The following is a 25,904-nucleotide window of genomic DNA, read 5'->3' on the forward strand; positions in this document are numbered from 1 at the left end:
TTTATCGATACTCACTGGGTCAGGAGTTCACACATGATACCTCAAGATAAGCCATAGAATGTACAGGTTTTGTTTTTGGTGTCAGGCTATATATACCCTAGTCTCTACGGTTCTGATAAACATAATATCCAAATTGTTTTCAGTCCCATTTATATTTCATGTCTGTATTATTTCTCAGGGAGGAGGAATAATATATTGCCTTCACTATATTTTTCTAATTTTTCTTACATTGAACTTGCTCATATGCCAAAGGGTGTTTCATAGCCTAATAAGTATTAAGTTGGTTCATTTTGTCTTATGGGTGCTGTTCATGATTTTAATTTTGATTATGTCTTCTCTGCTTTCCCACAATGAGGATATCAATTTTTCTTTGAGTCAGGCTTCTACAATGGTGGTAATAGTTCTTCCCATTATATAGTTTCTCAACCTTCTATATTAAAAAAAATATCTTTTTGTAGTAATAAATAGTATTGAAGGAAAGAAAGTGGTTGTATTGCTGCTTTAGAAATTGCAATGATAACATCTCACCAGTATTTCATATCATTTTGCTTTATTTTTAGGTCCATGGATCAAAATCAGCAAAAATGAACATATATGGTGGCTTTCGACAAATGGTGAAAGAAGGAGGTATCCGCTCACTTTGGAGAGGAAATGGTACAAACGTCATTAAAATTGCTCCTGAGACAGCTGTTAAGTTCTGGGCATATGAACAGGTAATAGTTATCACCTATGGAATTTGTTAACAAGGAGGAGTCAAACTGATTCAATAACAATTAAAATACCATGCATTTTAGATTATTATTTTAATACCTGATAATTTTCCACATATACTCCATGAAGAATTTCTGTTACAGGAGATTAGATTAATTTAGAGATTCTGCATGACTAAATTCTGGGATTCTGAATTTCATATTACTTATATCAGAAAGGTTTTTGTGTTTTCTAAGTAGCTCTTAAAGAAAATGCAAGATTTTAACTTACTCATTTTTGAATTCAAAATAGAAGTTGCACATGAACATAAGTTTTTCTGAAAGTGTCCCCGTCCAGAATCTGAAAGGAAAACTTTTAAGTTCAGGTCCTTTGTGTAATCTGACATTGCTATAAAACTGAGTTGGATTTAGAATGAAAGCTCCATCAGGCAGGGGCTTGGCTGCTTCTCCGTGCACTCGAGCACATGGACAGAGCCTGGCATGTGATGTTTTCAGTAAGTATTGAATGCATGAGTGAATGAGTAAATGAATGAATGAGATTTACTTCTGAATTAACCTTTCTGTTGACTTAGGCTGTTTAGGATGTTTGGATGTGAGGATTCTACATCAACATAATTTGATGTTAAGAGGAAATACACTAGTGGATTTTAGAATTGGCTTCTCTTTATGGTCAGTAGCAGAGTTGTCTAGTTAAGCATGCACAAAATTATTCTTTCCATGATTTCTTTTGTCATTGTTAACCATAGATAATAAGAACCTTGAAATTTAACTCCACCTTATATGTTGTATTATTTCAAATAAATTTTTGATTATTTTGGAGAGTGTTTAGTTTTTTTTTTTAGTGTTTAGTTCTTGAGCAACAGAATACTCTTGAGAAGGTGTCTTTTCTTGGCTTAAAAAATAGAGAAGCAAAAAAAAAATGAAAAAAAAGATCTAGCCTCTATGACTTAAATTATAGCCTGTCATTGGGAAGGATATTTTCCCTCTATGAAATCATGAGTTAGGGCTTGCATTTTAGATACCTGGAGGTTATTCTGACCGCATACTGGATTTTATGATAGGAAAGCCAGAGCCTAAAACAAATATTGAAGTATATTAATAAAACCATTATTCCATAGGAAGGAAGTCAGTATTTTTGGAAGTTTGTATTATTGTAAGCAGATACGTGTATTACGCTTTATGTTACTTGGCTAATTCTTACCTTGGACGCCACCAACAGGTGTCCTCTGCTTCCATCCAGCCAGGCTCCTTTCTGGGTGCTCTTTACAGTATTCTAATTTCCGCATGATAACTTTTCTTAGAGATTAGGAGACAGCTCTCTGCATAAAGTGGTGCAGTGTCCTTGTGGTCTCTGGGGCCTGTTTTAACTGTTTATTTTCTCTCCCTGGTGTAGGTCTGTTTATCCCCCAGGGCTCTGTTAAGCCCAACTTCCTATTAGAAGCCATTCCCTAAGCATCCCAACCAAAACTGATGCCTCACCTGCCTGACTTCCTTAGAATACTATAGTATGGAATATGCAGTTTTCCACTGGATAATAGAAAACCCATTCTTTTCCCTAGTGAATTGTAAACTACTTTGGGATAACTATTATGCCATACGTATTCTCAGATTTCCCAGAGTACCTAGCTAACTCCCTTCTGGATTCAAATAGGTTTTGTTTCATTGAAAAACTAACAGTTTAGAAAATGAAGAAAAGGATATTGCCAGCCTGGGTATGTAGATCTCTTAAACACATCAACACAGGATAAAGCGGTGGTCCATTTGGGTTCTCACTGGCGTAACAGTGCAGTTTTATCAGGATCAGGGAGGTGTTCTCTTGGTTTATCAGGATCAGTGTGGTGTTGTGTTCTCTTGGTTTCAGCTGCCATCTGTATTCTAACTGCCTTCCCTTCTAGCATTTCTCTATTCATCCTGGTACCTACACATCCACCTGTGCACTGCACATCTGTGCATCTCCACTTAGATATCCCAGGGGTACTTTACAGTCATCCCTCCACCACCCCCCTCTAGTCAGACAGACAGACACACGCAGACACATGCGCACACATCCCATTCCTCTTTCTCTAGGTTTTATGGTGGTAAACATGCTTCAGCACTTTACTGGAGAGTTTTTTCCTCTCCAGGAAACGTTCCCTTTGTTTTCCTCTGTTAGCACTTTCATCAGAATTCAGTATTGAATTCAGGACTGTAAGCTTCCTTAGGCAGTATTTATTTTCAGTGTGTGTTCCCAGTGCCGGAAAAATCCCTGTTGAATGAGTGAAATCAAAGAACTGCCAGAGCTGGGTTTGGAGCCCAAGTTTGCCCTCAGTCTTAAGTTCATTAAGATGAAGGGAAAGATGGGTATTTTGAAAGAAGTGGCTGCCTGTGGGCAGAAATGTAGGCACAGGAGAGCATCATTCACTAAGGAAGCTGAAGTTTCACTGGGCTCAAGTGTCATGGAATGTATGTCCAGGAAGATGATGATGATGAAAATAGGCTGGACAGAGAGGCAGGAGCCAGATGTGATGGGAATCTGGATTTTATCCTGAATGTAGGACACTATTGAAGTGTCCTGTGTAGGCAAGTGGAATGAGTGTATTTGCATTTAAGATCAACCTGGAAAGTAGAGAGGTGTTGGAAGAGAGTGAGGCTCAACTGGAGGCAGGAAGACTATTTAAGGAAATAATTCAGGGATTCAGGTAGGAAATGATCACTATCAAAGGCAGTGGCTGCAGTGATTGGAGAAAAACTGATGTGAACTGAAAAATATTTGGGGAAATAGAAACAACAGAACTCACTGAGTGGATGTGGAGGTGAAAAAGAAGTATTAAGAATGATTTCTGATTTCTTACTTGAACCACCAAATACACAGAACAGACAAAAAGAAGAATCAATTTTGAGATCAAATGACAGGTTGCATCTTGCACAGGCTGGGTTTGAGCTCTTTCTGTAACATGTAGAGGGAGTAGTCCATAGGACCTTTGATCTCTGATAGGTTGTTATTGAGGTGAAGGCTTTGGCATGGGTCACTCAAGAAGACTTATAGAATGTGAAGAGTTCTGGGGATATGCCCAGGGAGAAGTAGAAGGAGAAACCTGCAAAGGAGACTGAGGAGGCAGCCAAGGGGAGAGAAAGGAATTCATAGAAAGTGATGGCCTAGAAGTCAGAGGAAGAACTTTCAGGAACTTTCCTGAAGGGTAGTCAATATGATAAAAAGCTTATCTTTTAGGATTTATCACCTCAGGGATAGGAAAGCTTGGTATAAATGTTTCAGGGAAGTAATGAGGTGAGAAACCAATTGAGATAAGCTAAAGGGGACAGGAGGCGAAAAAACTGGACAGTAGACACCTTTGTTAGGAATTTACCTTCAATGAAAGGAAGAGAAAAGATAAGGGAGAGAGTGACAGAATGGAAGGATGTTGGGTTTTGGTATTTTGTTTTCATGGCATGCCTGTGGCTGAAGGAAGCATGTCAGTACAAAGAAGGAAGTTAAAAAATATAAGTGAGAGAGTTAGACAAGTGTTGCAGGTATTCAGGGAAAGTATGTGTGTGGGGTAGGGAGTGGAAGGGCGGGGGAAGAGATGTTATCCAGACTGTGGCAGGGTTTGCCTTTGACTGCATGGAGAACTCTTCTCATGTCCGCTTAGGAAGAAGTGAATGTGGGTGATTCTGTGGGAAGTGGACAGAAATACCAAGATATCTTTGCTTGATGGCCTCCTTGTTCTTCCTTGAGTTCCCAAGAAAGGACTTTTTTTTTTAAGAATGAGGGAGGAAGTGGTACTGGAAACTGGAGGAGAATGGAATGGAGAAGGTTGAAATAGATATTCTGACAAATGGAGAAAGAGTTGACATGGATGGGGTGGATGGAAAGAAAAACAAAATGGCAGAAAGAAAGGAAAGAATTTGAAATCCTGAAAAGGTTTTCAATCGCTTTGAGAGCCCATAAACCTCCTTTGAAAAAAGTCAAATTCTGTGGCCTTGAGCAAGCCTCTTGAAGCCTCTGTGACCTGACACCACATCCCTGGGGTAGAAACTAAGCTTGGTGACATAGGGTTAAGCCCTTGTCACTTTGCCTAACCTTGTATCTCTGCCCTCAACCCTTTCCTTTGTGCATGGTATGTTTTGGGGTGCAAAAGCCCCAAACCCGTACTCTTAAAATATTTATTCTCTACCAGTCACTAAGTATTTACTGAGTTCTTTTGATGGGTGCTTTGGGTTGGGGTACAGTATATAAAAGATAATGTCTTCAAGGTTCCTATTCATATGCAGGATGGTTTTCGATAAATTGTATTTAATGATTGTGATGATCTAACATATAGGAAAATTAATAGGGCCTACGCAGAAGAGGAGTTTTGGTTATTAAATTATGATGTAGTTCAAGAAATAGAGCCCATGGAAACATTGACTTTTGAGGGAGGCAGATATCTGCCATTTGGGGAACTTTTTGAAATTGTATTTAATTTTTATCATGAGCAGAGAAGCACAACTTTACTAGGACACAGTATTCCTGTAATTTTGCACTAAGTTCCTCTGATCTTAAGGAATTGAACTCTGGCTGGCTCAGGAAAGCCAGGTAGGGGTGGCGGTAGGGGTCCCTGTGGGGATGCCTGGGGCATTGAGGGGAGGAGCCTCAGGGCGTGCAGAAGTGGAGCCTCGCTGACCTGTCCCTTCTCCATGTGTCTGCTGCTTTGTCACTTTGTCTGTTTCCCCCGCTGGTATCAGTGCCTAATCACACGTGTAGACCCGTGTCACAGTTCTAGGAGAAAGAATCTGATTTGCGTGGCTTCTAATCAGTCTAATTTGGGCAGAGGTTTTCTCTCCGAGCTGTATAAAGATGATAATGATAATAATAACAACAACAATGTTTATTGAACATTTGCCCAGCACTGTGCTGTGTTATATGTATTACCTAATAATTCTTTCCACAACCCGGTTTGGTATAGGTCTTGTTATCACAGATGAGGCACCTGCAGTTTGGGTATGTTTGTGAACTTACTCAGAGCCATATAGTTCTAGGGTTCCAGTTCAGGCCTGCCTGCCTTTGGAGCCCATGATATTAACATCCTGCCCCATCGGTATTTTGGCTGCACTTGTGCCAGACTTCCACCTGTGGCCAGATCAGCCTTGTCACTTGTTTTAGTTCTGGCGGGCCGAGGGGTCTGGGGTTGATTTGTTAGTGTAATCATATGTATTATCTACAAAAACTGTTTTTCTAAGTTGTTTTATTGTGTGTTCGTTACTGATTTGTTTTATTTGTATTGGTGAAAACCATGGGGACAGTATCTGAAAGCTGTGAGCACTTTATTAACCTGTGCAGCTGGAAAAGAATGCTGTGATTCTGTTTCAGCAAAAGAGCTACAGGGTCACTTCTGTGGACCATCTGTGTTTTGTGGAATTCTAACTTGAAAATCACTCTCCAGTAAATGAGTCTATTAGCATTCAAGCCTTGCTTTTCTGTTAGATACTGTTAATGCAGTGTGTGCATTTTGAGAAACATTGTGTTGTCAATTAATTGATTTCTAGGAGCTGATTTGTGTTTTGGTATTGTCTTAGCCTGGGCTGCCATAACAGAGCACCATATGCTGGGTGGTTTAAAAAATGGAAGTTTATTTCTCATGGTTCTAGATCTGGGGAGTTCTGTCATCAAGGTGCTGATCAGTTTGGTTTCTGGTGAGGGCTGTCATTTTGGCTTGCAGATGGCCACCCTTTCACTGTTTGTTCACATGGCCTTTCCTTGGTGGATTCATGTTGGGCGAGGGGGGAGATAGAGAGAAAGGGAGAGGCAGAGAGAAGTGAAGGGGAGGGAGGGAGGACGAGATTGAACATGTATGTGAGAGTAAGGGAAAGAGAACTCTGATGTCACTTGTAAGAACACTAACCCTGTCGTGAGGGCCCTATCTCATGATCAGACCGTAATTTCTCCCAAAGGCCCCATCTCCAGATACCATGCATTGGAGGTTAATGCAGTTTCAAAATATGAATCTGTTGGGGGTGGGAGAAGTGGGGGGAAGAACACAGTTCATTCTATAGCAAATATTAATGTGCATTTAAAACTTCATTTACACAGTACAAGAAGTTGCTTACTGAGGAAGGACAAAAAATAGGAACCTTTGAGAGATTTGTATCTGGTTCCATGGCTGGAGCAACTGCACAGACTTTTATTTATCCTATGGAGGTAAGTACTATTGTGAAGTCTATTGTATTAATAGTGTTTGTATTTTTATCTATTGTTGCATAATAGGTTATCCCAAAATTAACAGTTTAAAACATATTTATCATCTCATAGTTTCTGTGGGTCAGGAATCTGGCCTCTGGTTCAGGATTTCTCACAACCTGCAGTCAGGGTGTCAGCCAGGGCTGCAGTCCCTGCAGGTATCAATGGGGGATGGACCTCCTTTTAAGTTTATTCATGTGTGTATTGCCAGGGCTCCATAGCTGTTGGTTGAAGATATCAGTTCCTTATTGCATGGGCCTCGCCTCTCCATAGGATGCTTGTGTATCCTCATAACATGGTAGCTGTATTTTTTTCCAAATCAGTTATCAAAGAGAACACCCAAGATGGAAATTGCACTCTTTGGTCACATCTGCTCTACTCTGTAGGTTGCACAGACTGCCCCTGGTAGACTGTGGAAGGGGATACACATGGCATAAATACCAGGAGGCTGGGAGAGTTGGGGTTTATCTTGGAGGCTGGCTGCAATAGTGTTAATAAGAATTAGAACACCCAATTCACTCTAAAGAGTTTCTGTACCATAAATTCCATAATGGAACCTTAGAATTAGATTAGGTGATGGTAACCTAGCTGGGCATCCTTCCATTAGAGCGTAGATTAGCAAACCATGGATCTGTGAACTATTTGGTACAGCCTTTTTTTTTGGTTTTTGCATTTTTGCCTTTCTAAGATGGTTTAAAAAACAAAACAACAAAATACAAAACCAAAGAATTTGCAACAGAGACCTGGTATTTTAGTCCTGCAAAAACTAAAATATTCTTTATAGAAGAAGTTCACCAGCTCCTCTTTTAGGGTAAAGATAATATCGTAGATGTGGCTATCTTTACTGATACTACAAAGGTTTTTTTCATAATGGAAAAGACCTAAGAAATACCTTTAATTTCCATCTTTATGGTATGTATGTTAATATAGCTTTCCTTCAAGCATCTTAATATTATTGTTCATATTACTCCCCACACCCCTCAAAAAATATCCTAATTAAAATCTAAGCTTCCTCTTACATCCTCCATCTCAGTTAATAGCATCACCTTCCCTCTATCCTGCTGGCCACATCCTGAGTTCCATGCTAGAAACTCTAGAGTCATCCTTTACACTGCCATTTCCCCCACCCTCCATATCTAATTTGTCACAGTTTTGTTAAGATATCAGTAGATTATCTTCTGTTTCCTCTGCCACTGCCCTAATTCAGATTCTCTTTACAACTAAAGCATTTTCTTGACTCTGGTCTTAGACCCTCAAGAGAGATACTGTATAAGAGTTTCTTACATCAATAAATACATCAACAAATTGGACAGTCATTTGAGTGACAATATATGCTAGGTATTTGTTCTTTGTAAAATTGCTTATTTCAAATTCTATGATGATAGCATTAGTGTGAATAATATTTGTTATATTCTTTCATAACCAGGTTCTGAAAACCAGGCTGGCTGTAGGCAGAACTGGACAATACTCTGGAATGTTTGATTGTGCCAAGAAGATTTTGAAATTTGAAGGCATGGGAGCTTTTTACAAAGGTTATGTTCCCAATTTATTAGGCATCATACCTTATGCAGGTATAGATCTTGCTGTATATGAGGTGAGTTTGTAGCAATCTTTTGAATCCAACAATATAGTTGAGTAGTTCTCATTGTTAGAATTTGACTTTATATAGAGAAGTACATGTCTGCCAGGAAACAGTTTGTAAATGAAAGTAGATTCAAGGGTGTATTCTTTGATCTTTCTGAGACCCTATATGCCTGTGATCTTTTGTATTAGATTTCCCTGTTAATTATTTTTATTAATGAAGATAATAGACTCACATTCAGATATAGTTGTTTAATTCTCTAATACCATATACAAAAATAAAATAAAAATAGATTAAAGTGCTAAGGGTGGATACCATAAAACTCCTAGAGGAAAACATCAGTAGAACAACTCTTCAACATAAATCACAGAAATATTTTTTTGGACCCATCTCCTAGAGTAAGGGAAATAAAAACAAAAATAAACAAATGGAACCTAATTAAACTTAAAAAGCTTTTGCACAACAAAGGAAGCCATAAACAACATGAAAAGACTACCTGTAGACTAGGATAGAATATTTGCAAACAGTGCTACCAGTGAGGGGTTAATTTTCAAAATTCACAAACAGCTTAATATCAAGAAACAGCCCAATCAAAAAATGAGCAAAAGGCCTAAACAAACATTTCTCCCAAGAAGACATATAGATGGCCAACAGGCACATGAAAATATGCTCAATATCACTAATTATTGGGGAAATGTAGATCAAAGCTACAGTGAAGTATCACCTCACAGCAGTCAGTTGGCCATCATTAAAAAAGTCTAAAAATAATAAATGCCAGACACAGTGTGTAAAAAAGGGAATCCTTGCACACTGTTGGTAGGAATGTTAGTTGGCACAACCACTATGGAAAGCAGTATGAAAGTTCCTTAAAAAAAACTAAAAATAGAGCTACCATATGCTTCTGCAGTTCCATTCCTGGGTGTGTATCCAGAGAAAACTTTAATTTGAAAAGATACATGCACCTCAGCGTTCATATCAGCACTATTTAGCCAAGACATGGAAGCTACCTAAGGTCCATCAACAGATGAATGGATAAAGAATATGTATTTATACACAATGGAAACTCAGCCATAAAAAATGAAATAGTGTCATTTCCAGCAACATGGATGGACCTTGGACCTTGTTTTGTTTAGTTGCTCAGTAGTGTCTGACTCTTTGCGACCCAGTGGACTGTAGCCTGCCAGGCTCCTCTACTCATGAGGCAAGAATACTGGAAAGGGTTGCCACTACCTTCTCCAGGGGATCTTCCCAGTCCAGGGATCAAACCCGTGTCTCCTGCATTGGCAGGTGGATTCTTTACCACTGAGCTACTGTATAGCACAGGAAACTGTATTCAATGTCTTGTAATAACCTATAATGGAAAATAATTTGAAGAAAAATACTGTATAACTAAATCACTTTGCTGTATACCTGAAGCTAACACAACATTGTAAATTAGTTATACTTTAAAAAATTTATTACAGATGTAGTTGTTCAGCTTGGAAGATGATACTAGGGATTTTGAAGAGAGAGATAATAAGCAAAAATGGCATATTTTCTTTGGTTTGTAAAAATTTCATATTGATAAAGCCAAGAGACTGATGTGGGTAGCACAGATTTATTCTTTGCACTTGCCATCCTGAAGAAACCTAGGAGGAATGAAATAAGCACAAATCATTTATTTGGGATCAAAGAATTGCAATTCAGTGCACCCAGATTTGGGTAGCAATCTCAACAGTGTCTGCTAGGGAGTAAAAGGGGTTTTTAATGGCAAAGAAGGGAGGTTTGCATTACAAAGAATTTTAGAGGGAGCTGAAAGCAGAATTTAGTTGGCTAAACATGGTTGATGGCTAAGGCTATCACTGGAGGGAGGTAAGAATTCATTACTGTGACAAGTTGTCAGTGTTCTTGCAGAGTCCTTGGACTATCTGTGGTGTGGCCCAGTTCTTAAGTTCATGGTTCCACTTGGTGAGACGTACATAAGGCCTAACTCTTGAATGGCCTTTTGGCTTCATTTTAAAACCCCTTGACATAAATGACTCCATTTTATTCCACAGATCGTCCTTTTGATCAAGATCATTCTCTAAAAGCATTGCCAAACAACTTAGAGGTTTGCTTTGTCTCATATCACTGGGATTGACCTGTGCCATAAAGTCCTGTTCCTTGTTGGGGAGAACTTTTATTCTCCAATGCTTACTTCAAAGAGTCAGTGTCATAGGGTTAGACAACATTTGAGCAACAGGGAGATATTCAGGAAATGACTCTTGGGCAGATTTGGTGACTCATAAGGAAGTTGTCCTTGTGGCCTGATCACCAAGTTATTTCCTTTGGTTTCATCTGAATTTAAAAAGTTTTTTTTTTTTTTTTTTAAATTAGAGGATAATTGCTTTACCGTGTTGTCATCTGAATTTAATTTTGGATGCCCAGGTGCCCTAATGATGGTTAGGACAAATGGAAGCTGGATTGATTCCAACAGTCTTTTGACCCAATTTTTATTCTTAATCTGGCTTCTCCCTAGGTTAAGAATCCTTTTGTTTCTAAAGCATACCAAAGCCAAGAACTACTCTCATGCCAAAGTGACTATCTGTATAGGTATTCACAGTTTCAGTTTCTGATAGGGTGCAATCTCCAGTTAAAGCAGGGATTTCTGTCTGCTGGGCTGAAGTAGTGTTCAGCAGTGACACTGCCTCGTTACTTCAAAGGAGCAAATGACTGCATACCCCACACCATTTTCTTTGCCATTTTTGAATCTAGAACCATCAGTAACAAGGATTTCTTGTAAGTCACTGCTAAGGGTTAATAACTGACCAGTTAGGATCAGACAGAGTAGTTTTGCCACCATGTAAAGGGAGAAGAGTTGCAAGGTTGAGGTTGTTGTAGCAGGAAAGGGTTATGTCACAAGTTAGTAATGACATTTCATATGGGGTAAGACAGCTTGCAGAAAGGTATTGAGTGCAATGAGATTTGAGCAAACCTCCTGTTGCATGGGGGAACATAGATGATAAGTGGAGAGACTGTAACCATTTCCTCGGTTATGTTGTAAGGGCTGCTGCTTCTGAAATAGCTGTTATGCTTGGAGACAGACCTCTGGCCACAGATCCGATTGTTGAGTGTCATAGCCAAGGGATTGGTGTTGACCTCTGTGCCTTTGAGTAAGCAATCCTAATGCATTTCTCGGCTCTTGTACATGAGGTAGAAAAAAGGAAGCTGATAATTAGAATGTCCTAAAGCAGGAGACACTCTTGCCTGGAAAATCCCATGGACGGAGGAGCCTGGTAGTCTGCAGTCCATGGAGTCGCTAAGAGTCGGACACGACTGAGCGACTTCCCTTTCACTTTTCACTTTCATGCATTGGAGAAGGAAATGGCAACCGACTCCAGTGTTCTTGCCTGGAGAATCCCAGGGATGGGGGAGCCTGGTGGGCTGCCATCTATGGGGTCACAAAGAGTCGGACACGACTGAAGCGACTTAGCAGCAGCAGCAGCAGCAAAGCAGGAGACAAGAAAGTCTACTTCTCAGGCTCTGGAGCTATAAAGATGTTTTCTTCCTACTCTAAAGGATCTTGTCTTTGAGCTTTGAGCAATGAATAAAGAGGCTGGGCAACTAAAAGTGTTTGGTCAGCTCAAGTGTCTATAGTGTTTGGTCAGCTCAAGATGTTTTATTTATTTATTTTAGGCTGTTGGACTTTATTTATTTTTTAAAATTAATTTATTTATTTTAATTGTAGGCTAGTTACTTTACAATATTGTGATGCTTTTTGCCATACACTGATATGAATCAGTTAGGGTGTACATGTGTTCCCCATCCTGAACCCCCCTCCCACCTCCCTCCCCATCCCATCCATCAGGATCATCCCAGTGCACCAGCCCTGAGCACCCTGTCTCATGCATCAAACCTGGACTGGCAGTCTGTTTCACATATGATAATATACATGTTTCAATGCTATTCTCTCAAATCATACCACCCTTGCCTTCTCCCACAGAGTCCAAAAGACTGTTCTTTACATCTGTGTCTCTTTTGCTGTCTCGCATATAGGGTCATCGTTACCATCTTTCTAAATTCCATATATATGCATTAGTATACTGTATTGGTGTTTTTCTTTTTTGACTTACTTCACTCTGTATAACAGGCTCCAGTTTCATCCACCTCATCAGAACTGATTCAAATGGATTCTTTTTAATAGCTGAGTAATATTCCATTGTGATATGCACCACAGCTTTCTTGTCCATTCATCTGCTGATGGACATATAGGTTGCTTTCATGTCCTGGCTATTGTAAACAGTGCTGTGATGAACATTGGGGTACATGTGTCTCTTTCAGTTCTGGTTTCCTCAGTGTGTTTGCCCAGCAGTGGGATTGCTGGGTCGTATGGCAGTTCTATTTCCAGTTTCTTAAGGAATCTCCACACTGTTCTCCATAGTGGCTGTACTAGTTTGCATTCCCACCAACAGTGTAAGAGGGTTCCCTTTTCTCCGCACCCTCTCTAGCATTTATTGCTTGTAGACTTTTGGATAGCAGCCCTTCTGACTGGTATGAGATGGTACCTCATTGTGGTTTTGATTTGCATTATTCTGATAATGAGTGATACTGAGCATCTTTTCATGTATTTGTTAGCCATCTGTATGTCTTCTTTGGAGAAATGTCTGTTTAGTTCTTTGGCCCATTTTTTGATTGGGTCATTTATTTTTCTGGAATTGAGCTGCAGGATCTGCTTATATATTTTTGAGATTAATTCTTTGTCAGTTGCTTCATTTGCTATTATTTTCTCCCATTCTGAAGGCTGTCTTTTCACCTTGCTTATACTTTCCTTCGTTGTGTAAAAGGTTTTAAGTTTAATTAGGTCACATTTGTTTATTTTTGCTTTTATTTCCATTGCTCTGGGAGGTGGGTCATAGAGGATCCTGCTGTGATTTATATCAGAGAGTGTTTTGTCTATGTTTTCCTCTAGAAGTTTTATAGTTTCTGGTCTTACATTTAGATCTTTAATCCATTTTGAGTTTATTTTTGTGTTTGGTGTTAGAAAGTGTTCTAGTTTCATTCTTTTACAAGTGGTTGACCAGTTTTCCCAGCACTACTTGTTAAAGAGATTGTCTTTTCTCCATTGTATATTCTTGCCTCTTTTGTCAAAGATAAGGTGTCCATAGGTTCGTGGATTTATCTCTGGGCTTTCTATTTTGTTCCATTGACCTATATTTCTGTCTTTGTGTCAGTACCATACTGTTTTGATGACTGTAGCTTTGTAGTATAGCCTGAAGTCAAGCAGGTTGATTCCTCCAGTTCCATTCTTCTTTCTCAAGATTGCTTTGCTGTTCGAGGTTTTTTGTATTTCCATACAAATTGTGAAATTATTTGTTCCAGTTCTTTGAAAAATACTGTTGGTAGCTTGATAGGGATTGCATTGAATCTATAGATTGCTTTGGGTAGTATACTCATTTTCACTATATTGATTCTTTCAATTCATGAACATGGTATATTCTTCCATCTATTTGTGTCCTCTTTGATTTCTTTCATCAATGTTTTATAGTTTTCTGTATATAAGTCTTTTGTTTCTTTCAGTAGATTTATTCCTGAGTGTTTTATTCTTTTTGTTGCAATGGTGAATGGGATTATTTCCTTAATTTCTCTTTCTGTTTTCTCATTGTTAGTGTATAGGAATGCAAGGGATTTCTGTGTGTTAATTTTATATCCTGCAACTTTACTATATTCATTGATTAGCTCTAGCAATTTTCTGGTGGAGTCTTTAGGGTTTTCTATGTAGAGGATTATATCATCTGCAAACAGTGAGAGTTTTACTTCTTCTTTTCCAATCTGGATTCCTTTTATTTCTTTTTCTGCTCTGATTGCTGTGGCTAAAACTTCCAAAACTATGCTGAATAGTAGTGATGAGAGTGGGCACCCTTGTCTTGTTCCTGATTTTAGGGGAAATGCTTTCAATTTTTCACCATTGAGGATAATATTTCCTGTGGATTTATCATATATGGCTTTTATTATGTTGACATATGTTCCTTCTATGCCTGCTTTCTGGAGGGTTTTTATCATAAATGGATGTTGAATTTTGTCAAAGGCTTTCTCTGCATCTATTGAGATAATCATATGGTTTTTATCTTTCATTTTGTTAATGTGGTGTATCACATTGATTGATTTGCAGATATTGAAGAATCCTTGCATCCCTGGGATAAAGCCCACTTGGTCATGATGTATGATCTTTTTAATATGTTGTTGGATTCTGTTTGCTAGAATTTTGTTAAGGGTTTTTGCATCTGTTTTCATCAGTGATATTGACCTGTAGTTTTCTCTTTTTGCAGCATCTTTGTCTGATTTTGGTATTAGGGTGATGGTGGCCTCATAGAATGAGTTTGGAAGTTTACCTTTCTCTGCAATTTTCTGGAAGAGTTTGAGTAAGATAGGTGTTAGCTCTTCTCTAACTTTTTGGCAACAGGTTATACTTCTTCTCAAGGTCTGTAGGCCCTTTCCAATGTAGTCGGTGCTAACTACAGAGTTTTAATCTGTTGTACCAGTCACTTCCAAAGCGGTGCCCTCTTCTTTGTTTATTTTGGCTTCCTCTGTTTGCAAGTCTCTGCAGTGTCTAATTTCTGCCCTGACACAAGGGGTGAAGTTGGTCACTTATTTAGGCTCACTTGCTCAGTCGTGCTGTGGGGAGGGAGGAACACTGCAAACATTACTGGCGAGTGTGGGGAGTGCTCGCAGTGTCTGGGCCACACTGGGTTTGCCCCTGCTCATGGTGTGTGTGCTTTCCCAGTCTACACTGCTCAGGCTCCAAGTTGCTCTGCAGGGCAACTGTCTAAAGTGGGTCCTGGGTTGCATGCACTTCCCAGGTCTAAGCTGCTCAGGTTCAGGTTCTCAGGTACTCCACAAAGGCACAGACTTGGTTGGGCCTGAGTTTTGTGCCCTTCCCAGGTCCAACCAGCTCAGGCAACCAGGTGCTTAGTGAGCACACTCTCCCCAGGTGGGGGGTGTGTCTTTTCACCTCTCTGGTCCCAGCCGCTTGGTTTCTTGGGTGTGCAGCGGGAGCATCATCTCAGGTGTGCCATGTGTCTCCACTGGGGAGCTGATCTCTGGCTGCGGCCCTCCTGGCGGATGTCAACCAGTCAGGATCCCAGGAAGATTTGGTTAGCAACTGGGAGCCTGCTTGCAGTTTAGTAGAGGATGCCATCCCTGGGGCTGAGATTGCCCCTCACCTTCTGGCTCTGGGTGTCACCTGCCTGCCTCTCTGCCTCCAGCAGGGGATGGGCTGGTCCACACCTGGCTAGCTCTCCTCTGGTATTCACTCAATCCTTTGTTCTGTGAGCCGGCCTGGCAGTGCCTTAGTTTAGAGCTTTTTGCAGGAAAGTTCTCTCTCTCTCTTTTTTTTCTCTCCCTCTGGCTATCCCATAGTTCGGGTTGTTATCTCAGGTTAGCTCCCTCAGATAGTCCTCAGGGCACTCAGGCCTGGTCCTTACCCTAAGCAATGCAGCCTGCGTCTCCCTGTTCAGCCCCCACTTGCTGCTGGCAGATGAGAGCCTCTGAGCTACTTCTCTGCTGGGAGTTGCGGTTAGGCACGTAATCTGTGGGTTGTTGTTTTTTTTCCCTCCCAGTTATGTTGCCCTCTGAGATTCCAAAACTCCCCACAGACCTGCCGGTGAGAGGGTTTCCTGATGTTTGGAAACTTCTCCTCCTTCACAACTCCCTCCCTGGGTCAGGTCTCTGTCCCTAGCTCTTTTGTCTCTCTTTTTATCTTTTATGGACTGCCCTGGTGGCTCAGACAGTAAAGCGTCTGTCTACAATGCAGGAGACCTGGGCTCAATCCCTGGGTCAGGAAGATTCCCTGCAGAAGGAATTGGCAACCCACTCCAGTACTCTTGCCTAGAAAATCCCATGGATGGAGGAGCCTGGTGTCCGTGGGGTTGCAAAGAGTTGGACACGACTGAGCGACTTCACTTTCACTTTATCTTTATATTTCGTCCTACCTCCTTTCGAAGAGAATGGGCTGCCTTTCTGGATGCCTGGTGTCCTCTGCCAGCATTCAGAAGTTTTTTTGTGGAATTTGCTCAGTGTTCAAATGATTTTTCAGTGAATTTTTGGAGGAGAACGTGGTCTCCCCATCCTATTCCTCCGCGATCTTAAGACTGCCCCCTCCAGATGTTCTAAAGTTGTCTTTTGGTCTGTGGCTGTGGGAAATTTAAGACACTTTGAATCCTAGTAGGGTCTAAAAGATGTCCTTAATCTGAGATCAGGTGTCCTAGGTATATGACCTGTGTTTGAACAAGTTGTAATTTCTCTTTGGAGACCTTCATGACCTTCAGTTGCTAACAGCTTGAGAAGATGATGCAGACTTGCTCACTTGCTTCCTTGGAAGAGAAGAAGAGAAGAACATATTGCAAAGGGTGGGCACTTATGGAAAAATGACAGATGCTAAATCTGCTTTTAGGATCTGTAAAAAGTAGGGCTTTCAGTCTAGACTTCTGACATGTCCAGGTGAATTGTCCTTCCCACATGAAAGCACATAACATTTGACTTTCGCAATCCACAGAGATGCTGAAAAAAAAGGTGCTACAGAGATCAATTATGGTGAAAAACTACTCTGTAGGAATTGCCATTAAAAGAGCATGAAGGTCAAGGGCAACTGGATAGCAATTAATGACAGTGTTATGAATAGCTTTCAAATCTTGGGCAAATCTCCATTCTCCTCCTTGGGGTTTCTCAATAGGGAGAATGGGTATATTACAGAGACCAGTGTAGGTGACTATGAGGTCTTGTGTCTTATATTCTTGTATGATTTGTTGAATTCTTGCTAAGGCTTCAGGATTTAAAGGACATTGCTTGATGTTAGGAACAGGCTTACCTGGTCTATTTGAATTTGAATTGGGGGACTCAGATGAATCTGCCCAATGTGGGTTGTGGATTTTGCCAAGTCTCTCAAGGACTTCTTTGAGTTTCAAGTTTCTGTTACCTTCCGAGCTTGTCTTAAGGACAAAAACTACTGACAAAGTTGAGGAACTTGGAATGCCATCCATTGTTGAGGGGTTGAATTAATTTCAAGGATAATTTCCCATTTTGAGAAAAAGGGATACAAATATCTCTTCAAGTCCCTGATTTCAGTTCGTTTGGGTGTATACCTATCAGTAGAATTGCTGGGTCATATATAGTAATTCCATGTTAAACTTTTCATCAGTTCAGTCACTCAGTCGTGTCTGACTCTTTGGGATGCCATGGACTGCAACACACCAGGCTTCCCTGTCCATCAGCAACTCCTGGAACTTGCTTAAATTCATTTTCATGGAGTCGGTGATGCCATCCAACAATCTCATTCTTTGCTGTCCCCTTCTCCTTCAATCTTTCCCAGAATAAGGGTCTTTTCCAATGAGTCAGTTCTTCGCATCAGGTGGCCAAAGTATTGGAGTTTCAGCTTCAACATCAGTCCTTCCAATGAATATTCAGGACTGATTTCCTTTAGGATGGACTGGTTGGACCTCCTTGCAGTCCAAGGGACTCTCAAGAGTTCAAAATACCACAGTTCAAAAGCATCAGTTCTTTCATGCTCAGCTTTCTTAGTGGTCCAGCCCTCACATCCATACATGACTACTGGAAAAACCATAGCTTTGACTAGATGGACCTTTGTCAGCAAAGTAACGTCTCTCCTTTTCAATATGCTGTCTAGGTTGGTCAAAGCTTTTCTTCCAAGGAGCAAGCATCTTTTAATTTCATGGCTGCAGTCACCATCTTCAGTGATTTTGGAGCCCAAGAAAATAAAGTCTGTCACTGTTTCCATTGTTTCCCCATCTATTTCCCATGAAGTGATGGGACCAGATACTATGATCTTAGTTTTTTGAATGTTGAGTTTTAAGCCAGCTTTTTCACTCTCCTCTTTCACCTTCATCAAGAGGCTCTTTAGTTCCTCTTTGCTTCAGCCATAAGGGTGGTGTCATCTGCATATCTGAGGTTATTGATATTTCTCCCAGCAATCTTGATTCCAGCTTGTGCTTCATCCATCCCAGCAGTTCACATGATGGACTCTGCATATAAATTAAATAAACAGGTTGACAATATACAGCCTTGATGTATATTGGAATATACATTGGAATATACTGGTTCCCAATTTGGAACCAGTCTGTTTTTCCATGTCCAGTTCTAACTGTTGCTTCTTGACCTGCATATTGATTTCTCAAGAGGCAGTTAAGGTAGTCTGATATTCCCATCTCTTGAAGAATTTTCCACAGTTTGTTGTGATTCACACAGTCAAAGTCGTTACTGTAGTCAATGAAACAGAAATAGATGTTTTTCTGGAATTATCTTCCTTTTTCTATGATCCAATGGATGTTGGCAGTTTGATCCCTTGTTCCTCTGCCTTTTCTAAATCCAGCTTGTACATTGGGATATTCTTGGTTCATATACTGTTGAAGCCTAGCTTGGAGAATTTTGAGCATTACTTTGCTAGCATGTGAGATGAGTGCAATTGTGCAGTAGTTTGAGCATTCTTTGGCATTGCCTATCTTTGGGATTGGAATGAAAACTGACCTTTTCCAGTCCTGTAGCCACTGCTGAGTTTTCCAAATTTGCTGGCATATTGAGTGCAGCACTTTCACAGCATCAAGTTTTAGGATTTGAAGTAGCTCAACTGGAATTTCATCACTTCCACTAGCTTTGTTCATAGCAATGCTTCCTAAGGCCCACTTGACTTCATATTCCATGATGTCTGGCTCTAGGACAGTGATCACACCATCGTGGTTATCTGTGTCATGAAGATCTTTTTTTGTATAGTTCTTCTCTGTATTCTTGCCACCTCTTCTTAATATCTTCTGCTTCTGTTAGGTCCATACCATTTCTGTCCTTTTTTGAGCCCATCTTGGCATGAAATGTTCCCTTGGTATCTTTAATTTTCTTGAAGAGATCTCTAGTCTTCCCATTTTATTTTTTTCCTCTATCTTTGCATTGATCACTTAGGGAGGCTATATTATCTCCTCTTGCTATTCATTGGAACTCTGCCTTCAGATGTATGCATCTTTCCCTTTCTCCTCTGCCTTTCAACTTCTCTTCTTTTCTCAGCTATTTGTAAGACCTCCTCAGACAACCATTTTACCTTTTTGCATTTCTTTTTCTTGGGGATGACTTTGATCACGGCCTCCTGCACAGTGTTACAAACCTCCATCTGAACCTCCATCTGTAGTTCTTCAGGCATTCAGATCTAATCTTCAGTCTATCAGATCTAATTTAAGCTTTTTGGGGAACAAACTATTTTGCAAAGAAACTGCACCCTTTTTCATTCCCACTAACTGTATACTTTTCTGCATCCTCACTAATATTTGTTAGTTTCTGGTTTTTTGATAGTATCCGTCCCAACAGTTGTGAAACAATATCTCATTGTGCTTTTGACCTGCATTTCTCTAATGATGAGTGTTGTTGAGGATCTTTTAATATGCTTGTTGTCCATCTATTTATTTTTTTGGAGAAATGTCTATTCAAGTCTTTAGCCCAGTTTTTAATTAGGTTTTTAAAATTGTTGTTGTTTAGTTGTAGAAGTTCTTTATATATTTTGGATATTAACTACTTATCAGATATATGGTTTGCAAATATATTCTCCTATTCCATAGGTTGCCTTTTTTTCTCTCTTGTTTCCTTTGCTGTGCAGAAGTTTTTAAGTTGATGAAATCCATTTGTCTATTTTTGCTTTTGTTGCCTGCGCTTTTGGTATCATCATATCCAAGAAATTGTTGCCAAATTCAATGTCCTAAAGCTTCTATTACCCAGAGTTTTCTCCTAGGAATTGTATACTATTAGGTCTTATGTTTAGACCTTTAACTTATTTTTGAGTTAGTTTTTTGTGTATGTTGTAAGATAAGGGTCCAACTTTATTTTTCTGCTTGTGGATATCCTGTTTTCCCATTTGAGAAGAGACTGTCCTTTGCCCAATGTGGAGAAGTTATTTCTGGGCTCTCTATTTTGTTCTATTGATCTATGTAGCTGTCTTTATGCCAGCATGGCACTATTTTGATTACTGTTGCTTTGTAGTATATATTGAAATCAGGAAGTGTGAGGCCTCCAACTTTGTTCTTTTTCAAGGTTATTTTGTCTAGCTGGGGTCCCTTGAGATTCCATTTGAGTTTTAGAATTTTTCCTTTTTATTTCTTCAAACAGTATGATTGAAATTTGAATAGTGATTGCATTGAATATGTTGATTGCTTTGGGGAGTGTGCTAGTTTGTTTGGACTGCCATAACAAAATACTAGATACCAAGAATTCTGAGGTGGTCCCGTGATTGGGACTCTGTGCTCTCACTGCCCAGGGCCCCAGATTCAATCCCTGATTGGGGAACTAAGATCTCACAAGCTGTACGGGATGGCCAAAAAAAAAAAAAAAAAAAAACCAGAAAAACCAAAAACCAGAACACAAAAAATCCCCAGAGACTGGGTGGATTAAACAACAGAAATTACTTCTTCACAGTTCTGGAGGCTAGAAATCCAAAATCAAGGTTCTGGCTGATTTGGTTCGTAGGGAGGCTGTCTTACTGGCTTGCAGACTGCTGTCTTCTTGCTATGTTCCCAGAGGGAGAGAGAGTGAATGAGTGAATTCTATGGTGTTTTCTTCTTATAGAGACACTAGTCCTATTGAATCAGGACCCTGTTATGACCCTGATGTTGCCAGAGAATCTTCATAAGGTGACAGAATTTTGAGGGGTACAGAGCTAATGAAGGAGAGACAGACAGAAATATAAATAAGTAAAAAATTTAAAACATATAATGAGACCTGAGAGATAGGGAATGATAATGGCCCTTAGCATGAGAAGAAAATGGATTATGGAATAAACAGAAAGGACTTGGAAGATCATATATATTTTATAGAACTTTAATTGTTTCAAGAGTGTGCTTTCCTCTCTTTTTTCCTCCTGTTCTAGTCTTCACAGTGTAAACAGTTGATTAGTTTCTAGTCAATCACTTCTCTTATTTCTGCAGTTCAGACATGGTTGTCTTTAGCCTTCATGACTCTATTTATTATCATATATTACAGTACTAAGTGAATATTAAATAAATATTTAAATGTAATTTTTGCTTCCAAATATATAAAGCTATTTGTGTTATATAATTGTAAGGTCCAAGAATGCAATTAAATTTTTCTTTAAAATATTTAAAGTAATGTATGATTTCCCCCATATATTTTGATACTTAAGATATTTTTATTTAAAAAGTAAATTAGCATATATATTTTATATAGTTTCTCTCAATTATGGCCTGCTCATGGAAATACAGGGATCCAGGATAATAAGGAAGAAGCATGGCCTGTGGATCAGTACACTTGATTCTGTACCCTTGTTTAAAAAAACTCCACTGAGTCATTTCTAAAATCAGAAGAATAGCTCCACCTTTTGTAGAGCTTCTGTAGAAGAACTGGATGAAATAACACATGTGTAAAGTAAAAAGTCAGATGCACTTCACAGTATTATGTTATTTTCATTGATACTATAGGAAATATTGTTTAGATCCTGCCTTGGTGTGCGATTGATCCTCACCTTTACTTAGAAGGAAGGGAGCACCCAGGGCAAGTTGTCGGTGTTTTGAATCCCTGGTGTGACTTCCCTGCTTCTCTACAGAGCTGTTGCCTCTGCAATGGCTGCTGCTCCTGGGAACGGGTTGCCCAGCGTTGCAGAAGTGTAGCCTGTTGATCCTATCAGGATGAGAGTTGCCGTGCGAATGTCCCTGTTGAGTGCAAGCACTTGTGAGTAGCTGTTTATTATTTTTCCTTTCTGTTTCTCTGGCAGCTCCTAAAGTCTCATTGGCTAGATAATTTTGCCAAAGACTCTGTGAACCCTGGAGTCGTGGTGTTGCTGGGCTGTGGTGCCTTATCCAGCACCTGTGGCCAGCTGGCCAGCTACCCCTTGGCTTTGGTGAGAACACGCATGCAGGCTCAAGGTGAGTTTTGAATGAAAGTGGGACACTGATAAAAAGTATGGTATCAATAACGTACTTCTGGAACTCTCAAGTTCCACTGAGACAGCAGAGTGTGGTTTTAAGATAATATTTCTTAATGATTTTTTTACATTATTGTCTCCCTAAGGAAGCTTTTTAGAAATTCTTTTCTAAATCAGTTCTTCTTCATGAAATCTTAATAGCAGAGATACACTATGCATATACTGTATATGTATCTGTGGTTTCTGCACAAATAGAGTAAGATTTTCTTGCTTATGTTGAGAATGCATGTTTTAAGAGTACAGTTGGCTGTCCCCATTTGTGGGCTCTGCATCTGAGGACTCAACCTACCATGGATTGAAAATACTCAGGGAAAAGACTTCCAAACATCCAAAAAGTAAAATGGGAATGTGCCATGCAGTCCACTCTTTACATTGTATTTACAAATCATCTGCATTGGAAGTGTTGGTTATTTAATGATTGACTGCTTGGTTGGGGGAGATGTGGTTGGTACTTGGAAGAGAGGTTGGGGATAGAGGTGCAGATGTTCAGGGTGTACTGTTTAAAGAAATGACAGTGGATGAGATAGGCCAGGGATAAAACAGAAAAGAGAGACACAGAATGCATGCTATTTAATATAGCAGTGCAGTGCATTCATGCATGTGTGCTCAGTCGTGTCTGATTCTTTGTGACACCATGGACTGTAGCCCTCCAGACTCCTCTGTCCATGGGATTCTCTAGGCAAGAATACTGGAGTGGGTTGCCATTTCCTTCTCCGGGGGAATCTTCCCAACCCAGGATCAAACCTGCATCTCTTGCATCTCCTGCATTAGCAGGCGGATTCTAGTCAGCAAATCGTGAACAAAGAGAACAATTAGTGGGATGACAAGAGATCCAGGAGGCATGGTGTAATCAAAGTCAAGGAGACAGTGCCACAGTGGGGAGGAATCACAGTTCAAAAGTTTTAGGTCCCATAATAATAAAAACTCTAGCCACCGTTTACTGAGAATTTGATAAATGCAAGCTGATTTACATAGTTGTTGCTGATTCTTAAAACACTGCACAGTTTTCATTCTATTTACAGAGGAGAGAGACCATCAGCTGTCAGCTCTCCCACTTGCGGGCTAAGTGTGTTGAGACAAGTTTCTCTATCTTTCTAAGATTCCTTACTTACTAGATGGGTATAATAACTCTTACCTTGGAGGATTGGTATATAAAGTAATTAGCCCAACATCTAACACAAAGCGATAGTACCATTGTTATTCTTACCAGAGCACTCACTCTTAGGTGCTATCCAGGGAGAATTATATAAAGGGGCACTTTTTGAGGACCCTTGGAATAAATTTTATCTGTTTATTGTGTTCTAGAGTATTGTTCTGAATCATAATTGTATATAGTCATAATAAAATGTGTGAATATTAAATTAGCCTGATTTATTCTTTTTTTTTTTTTTAATTTTCTAGCCATGATAGAAGGAAGCCCACAGCTGAACATGGTTGGGCTCTTTCGACGAATAATTTCTAAAGAAGGACTGCCAGGACTTTACAGAGGCATCACCCCAAACTTTATGAAGGTGCTCCCTGCTGTAGGCATCAGTTATGTGGTTTATGAAAATATGAAACAAACTTTAGGAGTAACTCAGAAATGACATGTTGAATTTTTTGCTTTAGCATGATTACTGAAACTTTCAACCGTCTCCAGAGTGACATTTTCTCCTAGAATTGAAACAAATCTATGACAGAAAGAAGCTTTATTATTATTTTTTTTTTCACAAAAAGGAAGAGCATATCAATGATAATTTCAGACATTTGGACTCAATTTTATATATTCAGAAATGTCTAAAAAAATCATAGTTTTGATAAGCTCATACAATTTTGAGAAGGCCACAAAATTATAGTTTATCTTTTCTTATTAGTTCTTTCTACAATCTCTGCCCAGAATCCTAAATCTGAAGAAATGTACTTTCTTGAACTAAATTTGCTTTGTGTGCTAGAATTATAAATCTTTAGTCTTTATTTTGGTTGATTCAAGTTTATGCCAGTTCCTTTATACTTAAATATCATTTTCTTAAAAACAAAATGATCAGAAAACTTGGAAACTTAAATTGTTCATATATTTTGAATTTCTTAAAATTTCCTTGTAGGATCATTAATGGAGAATCATTGCATGAAAACATACCTTACAGCAGCCAAATAGGTATAGAGTTTATATTCTTTCTTTAAGCAGAATAAGAATGAATGTTAAATGGCAGAATTTCAAGGCATGTGAATACCCTAGTCCACTCATATAATTTTTGTGTAAGGAGGAGTGATAAAATAATATTTATTTCAGTGACCACTTCTCCATTTTGCTTGTACTATTGTTTGGTTTTCAGGACGACACACTGCTTATTAGCATATCACTGGAAAATTGTTGATGCAAGGCAACTTATTTGAGAGATTCTGTTTATTATCATTGTTTTGAAAAGTATCAGGAAACAAAACCCCTTTACTTATATCAGCCTCTAAAGAGCATCTCTCTTCTCTTTGTCCTTTGTCTCCTACTTGAATCAAACTCCTGTTTTCACCAGGAAGGCTTCTGGAGGCCATTCCCAGTTATCTGAAATTTCTTAATTACATGAAGTAGGTTGATCATGGGTGAATGGCATTCTTATTACCCCCTCACCGTTTATTTGACGCTGCAATTCCCAACTTGGGCAGTGTGAACCTAGGAGAATAGTATTTATTAAAAATAGTGTATATTAATTCTGCATATTTGGTGCCTATAATGAAATGGAAGGCCCAGTTTACAAACAAGTACATTCATATTTTCTCTTGCCCCCAGTTTTAGGAACATGTTTTGATTTAGAAAACTTAAAATGAAGCGAGAGCATGATTTTATTTTACTGAAGCCATTTTTATAAACAACTGTCTTTTCTGATTTGTATGATTAGGACTTAGACAACTATTTAGTAGTTGAAATTATTCTTATCACTTTTCAGTGTAATTCTTAAACTCAAGTTTGATTTCTAGTAATTTCTGTCATAAGTTGCCAACATTTTAGTGAAAATCTGGTGACATAATTAGGCATTTACTTTATTTGAACCTACCTCTCATGTTTTCTAAACCAAAGAGAAATGTTGAACTTGTGTTTGTGAAATGTATCCTAACATATAGTTTTCATTATATTTGTTATGCCTGATAAATATCTCAATGTTTTTATAATACATATGATAAGTGTGAAACTCTGTCTTCAGGGTGTTTGTACTTTTGAGTAATGCATAAATGACAAGGTACTAGATTAGCTCTTTTTTTCACTCATAAAATTATGGGATGAGTAAAATTTCAGGCTACTGAAAACATTCATTGTTCATTATGAATTTAAATTGTTTTCTATTTAACATTTGTAAGGTATGAATGTGATTTATCTGTGTATCTTGTATCTTTTGAAAAAATGTTGAATTTTTTGAAAAGAGCCCAAAGTCAAGAATAGTTTATTTCTGGCATTACTGCATATTTGCTTTACATTTATAATTAAAAATACATATATGTTTGTTTTTGAGA

General features: G+C 39.1%; 1 protein-coding gene across 1 annotated transcript in view; it reads left to right on the plus strand.

Moving 5' to 3' along the window:
* The window catches only part of LOC133040970 (mitochondrial adenyl nucleotide antiporter SLC25A24), a 62,487-nt gene extending 36,585 nt beyond the window's left edge, over positions 1-25,902 (plus strand). Inside the window, exons 6-10 of the mRNA XM_061121260.1 lie at positions 561-713; positions 6,757-6,864; positions 8,330-8,497; positions 22,215-22,365; positions 23,826-25,902. Coding sequence (XP_060977243.1) covers positions 561-713; positions 6,757-6,864; positions 8,330-8,497; positions 22,215-22,365; positions 23,826-24,010 — 765 coding nt within the window. The 3' untranslated portion in view covers positions 24,011-25,902. The remainder of the gene's footprint in view (positions 1-560; positions 714-6,756; positions 6,865-8,329; positions 8,498-22,214; positions 22,366-23,825) is intronic.
* Positions 25,903-25,904: the final 2 nt, after the last annotated feature.

This window comes from Dama dama, chromosome 20 (assembly GCF_033118175.1).
Source record: "Dama dama isolate Ldn47 chromosome 20, ASM3311817v1, whole genome shotgun sequence".
NCBI lineage: Eukaryota > Metazoa > Chordata > Mammalia > Artiodactyla > Cervidae > Dama > Dama dama.